We start from the raw sequence: 9,679 nt of genomic DNA on the forward strand, positions 1-9,679 counted from the left end.
CAACCATCGGAAAAGCTATGAAAGGAAGCGGACAGACTTTTTGGAATTATTTAATAAGTATTCACGGACAAAATATAATTAACATCAGTTTGTGATTCAGATATTTTTAACTGATGAATATGATAAGCACACTCCTTGACCTGCGAATATTTACCTTATATGGGCAGGCACTCAATTACGTGGAAGGTGTGATGATGCGAGACGCAACTCCCACGGCCATCGAGCTGCAGTCTATTACAGTATATGGATGAGAATAGGTTCCAGTTATGACCATTACACGTAGAAGTTTGAAATGAAACCTGCCCAACTTTTGTAAGTAAGCTGTAAGGAATGAGCCTGCCAAATTTCAGCCTTCTACCTACACGGGAAGTTGGAGAATTAGTAGTGAGTGAGTCAGTCAGTCAGTCAGGGCTTTTATTAGTATAGATGCAGTCATGTGAAAAAGAAAGTACACCCTTTTACAGATCTATGGCTCTACGTATCAGGACATAATAAAAAATAAATAAAAATCTGGTCCTTACCAGGTTCTAAAATTATTTAAATTTAACCTCAGGTGTAAAACAACACACAACAGATTCACTGTGTTATTATTTATTTAACAAAAATTAAGCCAAAATGGAAAAGCCATGTTTGAAAAACAAAGTACACGCAATGATTCAATATCTTGTATAGAACAACCTTTAGCAGCAATAACTTGAAGTAACTGTCTTCAACCTTATCAGTCTCTCACATTGTTGTGGAGGAATTTTGGCTCACTATTATTTACAGTGTTGCCTCAGTTCATTGAGGTTTGAGGGCATTCGTTTATGCACAGTTCTCTTAAGGTTCCGCCACAGCATTTCAATTGGGTTGAGGTCTGGACTTTGACTGGGCCATTGCAACACATTGATTCTTTTCTTTTTCAGCTGTTCTGTTGTATTTTTGCTGGTGTGCGTGACACATAATGGCATCACTTTTAACTAGAATAGTTTTGTCCACTTCAGTCTCCCCTCTCCCAAAGGACATTGTTCCAGAAGTCTTATAGTTTGTTCAGAGGCAATTTTGCAAACCTAAGCCATGCTGCCATGTTCTTTTTAGATAGAAGAGGCTTTGTCATGGCAACCCTTTCAAACATGCCATACTTATTCAGTCTTTTTCCAGTTGTACTGTAATGAACATGTAACATGCTAAATGAGGCATGTAGAGTCTTAGATGTAGCTCTTGGGTTTTTTTGCAGCTTCTCTGAGAATTGCACAATCTGACCTTGGGGTGAATTTGCTGGGATGTCCACTACTGGGAAGATTGGCAACTGTCTTAAATGTTCTGAATAATCTTTTTCACTGTAGAATGATGGACTTCAAATTGTTTGGAAGTAGCCATATAACCCTTCTGTGATTGATGGGCAGCAACAATTGCTTCTCTAAAATCATTGCTGATGTCCTTCCTCCTTCACATTGTGTTAACTCACCTGAATGCTCCAGACCAGCAAACTGCCAAAACATCTGTTTTTATTCAGGCAGTCACATTTGGCTGATGATCAGTTAATCAAATGCATTTGACTTTGCATGTGGCTTCTACTTACCCTCTTAATTCCTGTGGAAGTAGTTAGGGTGTACTTAATTTTTCACACATTGCTTCTGCATTTTGGCTAAGCTTTTGTTAAATAAATAATGCCATGGTGTAATATATATTATGTGCTATTCATCTGAGGTTGTATTTACCTAATTTGTTTTATTACGTCCTAAGGTTTTAAAACCTTAGAATTGAAAGAGGGTGCACTTTCTTTTTCATATGACTGCATGTTTGTAGTACTAGGGTATTATACCGTGTTAGACATTACGAATGTAGTAAGAAGTCAAGCAAAATGACACCTTTTATTGGCTGACTAAAAAGATTACAATATGCAAGCTTTCGAGGCATCTCTGGCCCTTTTTTCAGGCAAAATGTAATCAGTGACAATCATTAAGTCTTTAGAGTCCTGGTGCTTCCTGTCTTGATATATGGTTGCGAGACGTGGATGCTATCTAGGGACCTGAGACAAAGATTGGACTCCTTTGGTACTGTGTCTCTCCAGAAAATCCTTGGGTACTGTTGGTTTGACTTTGTGTCAAATGAGCGGTTGCGCATGGAGTCCCGAATGAGGCACATTACCTGCATTGTGAGGGAGTGTCAGTTATGGCACTACGGCCGTGTGTCGCGTTTCCCTGAGGGTGATCCAGCTTCCAGTACGATCTTCATTGTTGGGGACCCGAGTGGCTGGACCAGGCCAAGGGGTCGCCCACATAACACCTGGCTGCGGCAGATAGAGGGTCATTTCTGGAGGGTGGGACTGGACTGTGTGATCTCCTTGGGGGGTTGCCATCCGGGGTCCCGAGTTGTTTCGTTGTGTAGTGAGTGCGGCAGCGCACTGTACCAGTGCATGCTACCCAACTTGACTTGAGTTCATCCATCCATTTACTATATATGCTTAATCCAATTTCATTATCAAAGGAATGCTACTACATACTTCGACTGCGCTGGCCGTAAGAGTTCATTGGGCTCCTACCCACTGTTTCTTGCACTAGGCCTGTTTAGAATTGCCTTTGAGATATAGGAAAATATTGACTAGCTTGAAGCTCAAACTAGCTTACTAGTTGAGTTAACCACTGTGCCATTCTGCTGTAGTGTACATATAACAAATGTAACTTTTTAATTTAATTTTTTTTTTAAACAAACTGTTAACAGTACACTATCTTAAGCCCTCTGTCCTAATACACTATTTTTCCAATGATTATGAGTCATAGCCTTCATTTGTATAATCATAGATTCCTGGACAGTCACAGCACCCATGACCACCATTTGTGTGCTGTTATATCCTCAGAAAGTTAGTCACAATGTAGTCTGATCAGCCATGACAAAATCCAACAGGTTTGATTTTTTTCTGCAAGTCATAGGAATGAGGTCCTATGCATGCAAGAGCTGACAAGCAATGAGTGTTATGCTAGAAGTACAAAGCGTAAAATGCTGAGAACAAAGAAGGTGAAATCTACATGATGCACAAAAACCGAGAAGAGCAGTGGCGGAGAGTCTCAAGAAACTAGGAAAAATGTTTGACATCTTCCGTTTATTCTGGTGTGGTCCCTATTTATTGGCTGCCAGAATGTGTCAACCTTTTTCGTACTTTTGAAATGCAATTGGAAATTGGAATCTCTGCTGAGAAGTCGTGAGGAAGTCATGTCATACGTCATCATCTGTGATCCCTGATTGTGCCATGTGACATTTTTAAAGTACCGAGATCTACCTGCTGTAGTTTTTATGTGTTATGCTAGCTTTACAGATTTTTTCATTAGCTGTTTAATGAATGGAAGCCAATATTATTTCAACTGCAAAAAGAAAAGATATGTTCTTGATGTGAGCTTTAAAATATCATTTGTTGGACTATTTACTGTTCATGTTAGAATGGCATTTGTACAATGCCAAAACAAGTCCTAATAGATCATCAAACTTTACAAAAGCAGATGTGTTAAAAACAAAACACACACAAGAAGAAACTCCATTCGATTAAATAAGTGTTATCATGCAGGCTGTTTTTTGAAATGTAAACAAGAACACTATGCAAACACTTGTGTACACATTTAAAATGGTCAAGGTGTCCATTTCCAAATGTCCTGACTGGAAATACCAGATTACAGTTTTTCTGTGTAGTGCCTTTTGCAGATTGTCCATGACAAGGTAATTACAGATTGCAGATCACACAAAAATAGAAATCAAACTATCGATTTCCCAAGTTAGATCTTTTTTTTGTGGAGAGAATTACTTTTTTGCATTTGCAGAGGTGAAGACACCAGTTTTATGCTGCATTTAGATTCATAGCACTGTAAGGGCACAAGAGTTGTACAGACGGACATAATAAGCCAATTTTGTGTAAATAGTGCCTTTCGTACAATAAATATGAGAAATTGTATACAGCATTTTCCCAGGATATGCAAGAGGTGTGTTCCAGGTACAGTTGTGCATCTTGTTAGATTTATGAGAGACCTTTAGTTGGTACTGCCTTTTGCCAAAAATAAATTACTCTAAAACATCGCCTTCTTTTTGGCTTCATTTATGTACCTACATATTAAATATACCTTGTAACAATGCACTTGCTGGTATAAGTGGGATTGACGTAATGGATGGACAAATGAGCCGGTTTATTTTCTAAGTAGTACGTCAACTTTCATGGACAAAGTTTGTTATACAGTGGAACAAACATGTAGAGTTTTAAAGCATGACCAAGCACCCTCATGGTGTTTTTTTTTTTTTTTCCCTGTCGTCCTGACCATTGGACCGCACTTTATTCTTTGTTACTTAGTATTACCTAATCTTCTTTTTTTATATTTTTCTTTTTTTCTTACTTCATCTTGTAAAGCATTTTGAACTACATCATTTGTATGAAAACGTACTATATAAATAAATGTTATTTAAAAGTAATTTTTCAGATATGTTTTAAAAGATTTAATTGTTTACTGTATACATAGATTTGATATCATTTTCAATTTGTTTCCTTAGCACCCAGGTAACTTGGATGTTAGCCCAGAGACAGCAAGAAGAAGTGCGACAGCAGCAAGAACGTGCTGCCATGAATTATGCCAAACTAAGAACGAATCTACAGCATGCAATGTGAGGCTTAATGCATGTAAAAAAGTCACTGTTTCTTAAGTGTAACGACTTTCAAGTTGTTGTTGTTCTTTTGTAGCTTATAAAACTTTTTATTTGCTTATTTGGAGATTTTTGCAGATTTTAACAAATGCATTAATTGTTTTGTTATAATACCAATATAGCTTACTTCATGCAGAATATTAAGAATGTCAGAAAACCTTTGATAGGAACAAACCATTCCGCCCAACATAGCCTGTCAATCAATATTCAACTGACTTTTGCAAAATATAATCTAGTGGTTGTTTGAAGATACACAAATTTGTGCTATCCACCAAACTCCTTTCTAGTTTTTTCCATGTATTTGTGGTCATTTATATAAAGGAAAAAAAAGTTAAGATATGTTTAAAATTTACCCTTTGCAAGTTAAAATAGCAAGAATAGCAAGTGGAATCCAACCTTCATTATACTGAACACTTCCAATGATGTATCCTGTTAACCTCGGCTTGCTTAAACTGAAAAGATTCAACTCTTCCAATGTTTCCTAACAGTTATACTGTTGTCCTTGCCTCAGTCTAGTCTCTCTTTACTGCACTTTCTATAATACTATACCAGAACCTCACACAGTATTCAGTTGAGGCCTGTCTAGTGCGTTGTACATCTATAACTGTTGTTTAAATAATAATTTTCCTTGATTTTCCTTTTTACTTGGCATTTTATGTTGTTTAACGTAACATTATATTAATTACCTCAGTTAATTGCTTCTCTGTACTGTCAGGATATTTACAGAAACTCGTAGAAGATTACTAAGGCTTGTAAGTTCTTCTCAAGTGTACTTTGAAATTCCATTCCATTATTTATTCAAGTGTAGCTTTATATATGCAGTACTTAACATCTGCTCAACTCAGAGTCCTGTCCAAGTCCATCCATATAGTCAGCAAAATCATGAAGTGTATTCGCCATTGCGCAATGTTCCACATCATCATGAAGCATAACCGTCTTATTAGCTCCATCTATATCAAGATTATCTTTATAAATTAAAATCAGCTGTGGGCCAGCCCTGATCTCTGATTTTACATTGTAAATTCAGTCTTCACAATAGCAAGGTCACAATAAAAGTTAAAAATGTCACCTATACTAAAGTCAGCTGAATTAAGGCTTTTTTTTTTTTTTTTTTTGGACATTGGTGAAAAACAGCAGTGATACAGCAATAATTGAAGTTATATGTTGTTACATGCAAACAATTTTAGATAAAAATGATTTTTTAAGAAACCAGCAGCCTAATAGGTTTACTTATTTTGAATGAAAATACAGTTTTATTTGTGAATCCTTAAACCCTCCATCGGTCTTAAAATTATTTCTTTTTTTGTGATATACAGTCGCCGTGGGACAGGTTTAATGGAGGATGATGAAGAACCTATAGTGGAAGATGTGATGATGTCTTCAGAAGGGCGCATTGAGGATCTTAATGAAGGCATGGATTTTGATACCATGGATATTGACTTGGTAAAAACTCATTTTGTGTACTTAAAAATGTAAAGTATTTCAGAGGTTGTAGGATGTCTTTGGAAGTCTTTACTCCAGGCATAATAGGCAAATATTTCCCAAAAAAATCTAAGTGTTTCATCATGGGAAATGCAGTTTGACCACTTGGTGGTGATGTTTACCAGTTTTTAATCCTTGTTACAAGAGACTGAGCCTGTTCCAACAGCCTTATTTGCATATTATTAAATTTATTTGTTTAGCATCTTTTTGAATTATTTTCGCACCGCTCAGGGGTCATATTTGTCACACTCTGCTACATGTGTGCTATTATCATATACGCTTTTTTGAACGTTAAAAATATTTTAAGACTTAATGAGTGTGGAATTTATTTATTTATTTTTTTTTAGCCACCCTCTAAGAACAGAAGAGAAAGAACAGAACTGAAACCAGACTACTTTGATCCTGCTTCAATCATGGATGATTCAGTAAGTTATGGATTCTTTGCATTGTTTGATTATTCCATGGCATGGTAGTTTTATTTCAGTTTTGTGTTGCCATTTATTTTTGTTTAACATTACGAACAGTTACAGCCATACGTCATTACATATCTCATTTAAAATAATACATTTCAAAATGTTTAAATTTAATATAATCAGTTTTAATTTTAAATTACACATATTTCAAAGTAGATATCATGGTGACATTGAGCTTAGAAGTGCTACATCACAGCTGCATTTCCCTCCAGATACTCTGGTTTTCCTCCAGCATCTCAAAGATGTGAATATTAGTTTAGCTGGCAATTCCAATTTTGTCCCATTTAAGTGAATGTGGATTTCTCAATGGGTGTGTCCTGTGATAGGCTATTGCTTCACCCATGGTTGTTTACTGTTCTGCTAAAGGAGTATATGTAGATAATTGAGAGATGGATAGAAAAATTAATGTTGGAAAATTAACAACTTATACCCTGATGCTCCCAAAAATTTATCACCTATATTTTTTTTTCCTGCAGGTACTTGGAGTTTCTATGTTCTAAAGAAAAATGGAAAATGCGCTGTGGTCTTTGTTTTGAGAAATTGTTGTTACAGTAAACTTCCTAATGCTGTACAGATTGTGTTTTTCTCCTCTGTGGAGAATTTTATTGGACTTGCTTACTGGACTAAGTGAACTGAAAGGCAGCATTGCGTGCCTGCTGAAGTGATCTGTTGAAGCTACAAAAAAAATTTCTTAATCAATGGGTAAGCTTTTCCATGAATATTTCAAGCAGTGGCTTATACATTACAGTTAGTGTTGAGTCAGGGTTCAAATTTAACTTTCGCACACAGTTTATATTGTTAAAAATATGGAAACTTTTATATTGGCACATAACACAATAGATTATTAAACCATTTTAAATTAATGTAAGAATGAAATTATTGAAGTGTATTAAATGTACAGCCCACAGGAGCAGAAGAAATGAGTTGTGAAATACTAATTTTTGAAAAAATAACCTTATTTAGCAGCAGATTTTTTTGGTCTCTTGATACCTCCAAGTAAATTTAGCTGCATTTGGGAGCATGAAATGTGTTTGTAGATTGTTCCTGTTTGCTAAGGAATTAAATGCAATGGGAGCACCACACATAAATGGGTATATTTGAGTGTTGGACCACTTCATCAAATACTACTTAGCTCCTTGGTGTCCATTTAATTTAGCAAGGGGCCTAAACTTTAAGGCCATATAATCTGAGTAATTGTTAAGCTTACCCAAAGATTAGAATTGTGTTTGCTTGTTTGTTCATTCAAGAGACTAATATAAGGAAGCCAATTTCAACCCTTCCAGTAGTGCCACTGTATTGTGTCTCTGAAAAAAATGAGCTTGGTATAGTATGTTTGCTGGAAATAATTTTCTCTAAACACAATTATACAGCTTATTAGAGTGTGGGAATAGGTATCTAAATTTTAAATAAAAGTTATATATATAAATCGGTGCTGATTTTATAATCGCGCAGTTTGTTTAGTTTTTCTTACTTTGAAAATCCAACCTAAAAATTATAAGGTTTCAGAAATATATAAAAAAAATGTTTTAAAATATAAGCATGTGAATTCATGCTTTTAAAAAATGATTTTTAAATTTGTATTTTATATTGTTTTATCTTTGTCTTTGAAAACAGTTTTCAGGTTTCAATACCATTTTTCCTATGTATGTAAATTAGTTTGGATAACAGAGACTCAGACTATCCATTATGTTATTCTTTGAGATTAAGCTTTATGTTTTTAATTTTAAATGTCCTTTCACAAATTCTTAAGTCTGTAACATAAATTTTAAATTTACTATTTGAACATGAAAGTTATTCTGCAGTGCTTGGGCAGCTAGACATGGCTTAAGTAACCATTAACTTATAGTACAATTGTACATTTTTGTTAAATGTCTTGTTTATTTGAGGTATATTCTTTATAATCATTCCATGCCTTAAAATGCTTGCAATACACCACTCCCTTGTTTCATTTTGTCTCTTCCATAAAACAAACAAAAAAAATCAAAACCCACTTAGCAGTTGCATTTTAAGCTTCATTTTCCAGGCTGTGGTAGCCAAAAACCATACAAATTGAGTAGTTTATTACTGAAAAAAATGATAGAAACTGATTCCACATAAGTTTGTGTTTTACATATTTTTTTAAGTGATGAATCTTTTACTTTGAAAAATACTGTTGTGTTTTTCACACCACTGCATTAACAGAAACTGCTGAAAGGACTGTATATAAAAAATCAAGGTGCAAAGCTGATTTTTTTTTTTTTTTTCATTTCTATTTTTAAACGTGTGTTTCTTTTGTGTGAGCAGTTCTTTAAAGCTGTATGTTTTTAACCAGCTTCTCCTGTTTTATATATTTACCCAAATCTGTTGTCCTCCACATTCTGTCGTCCACTGTACTGTTTCTGATTTGTATTTATGTCTGGAGACAGTAACTTTTTGAATAAAAGTAAACCTTCTTCAGTTGTGTGATAATCTTAAGTACACAAAAATAATAGCACATTCAATTAAATTCTTTTTAATATTTTAGAAAATGTGGTCACATAATTTTTTTGTTTGAGAAAATTCTTTAATGTGAATAAACGTAGACTCTGCAATATCTAAATATTTATATATTTTTAGAGAGAGAGAGATATTATTTTATTTACACTTTGTGCTAATTTTAAACCCGGTAAGTGTTTTGGATTCACAGGAACAATGTACAATTCCTAGTAGACACTGTATATATGGAAACTAAATGAATCCATGTTTGTGTATATGCTACTTTTTTGCCTAAGGAAGGGTGCTTTCTGTTTCTAAATTATTAGCAAATATTCTTAAAGAGCTAAGGATATATTTGTCATATTTAATGTTGTCTTATTTTTCTAAGCATTTAGATGTCATCATAATCCTAGTTATAGTTCCATTCAATAACATTTTAAGAGTCCACATTACCCATTTTAGAAAATCTGTTTTAATGCCTGAAGCCATAATGCTTCATTCCAATTCCTGGCAAAATTTGTATGAAGTTTAACAAGATTCCCCCATGCTCAGTACCTCATTAAAGATATACTTCTCTGTGATTAATTATGTTAGTGGAGTTGGCGTAGTTA

At 34.6% G+C, this 9,679-nt stretch overlaps 1 protein-coding gene across 3 annotated transcripts in view; it reads left to right on the forward strand.

Annotated features, from left to right (window-relative positions):
- stag2b (stromal antigen 2b) overlaps window positions 1–9,116 on the forward strand; it is a 210,987-nt gene extending 201,871 nt beyond the window's left edge. For all 3 annotated transcript variants that reach the window (XM_039766312.1, XM_039766310.1, XM_039766311.1), the window contains exons 31-34: window positions 4,510–4,620; window positions 5,976–6,102; window positions 6,489–6,566; window positions 7,091–9,116. In XM_039766312.1, coding sequence (XP_039622246.1) covers window positions 4,510–4,620; window positions 5,976–6,102; window positions 6,489–6,566; window positions 7,091–7,114 — 340 coding nt within the window. In that variant the 3' untranslated portion in view covers window positions 7,115–9,116. The remainder of the gene's footprint in view (window positions 1–4,509; window positions 4,621–5,975; window positions 6,103–6,488; window positions 6,567–7,090) is intronic.
- The last annotated feature ends 563 nt before the right edge of the window (window positions 9,117–9,679 follow it).

The sequence above is a fragment of the Polypterus senegalus genome, chromosome 10 (assembly GCF_016835505.1).
Source record: "Polypterus senegalus isolate Bchr_013 chromosome 10, ASM1683550v1, whole genome shotgun sequence".
Taxonomy (NCBI): Eukaryota; Metazoa; Chordata; class Cladistia; order Polypteriformes; family Polypteridae; genus Polypterus; species Polypterus senegalus.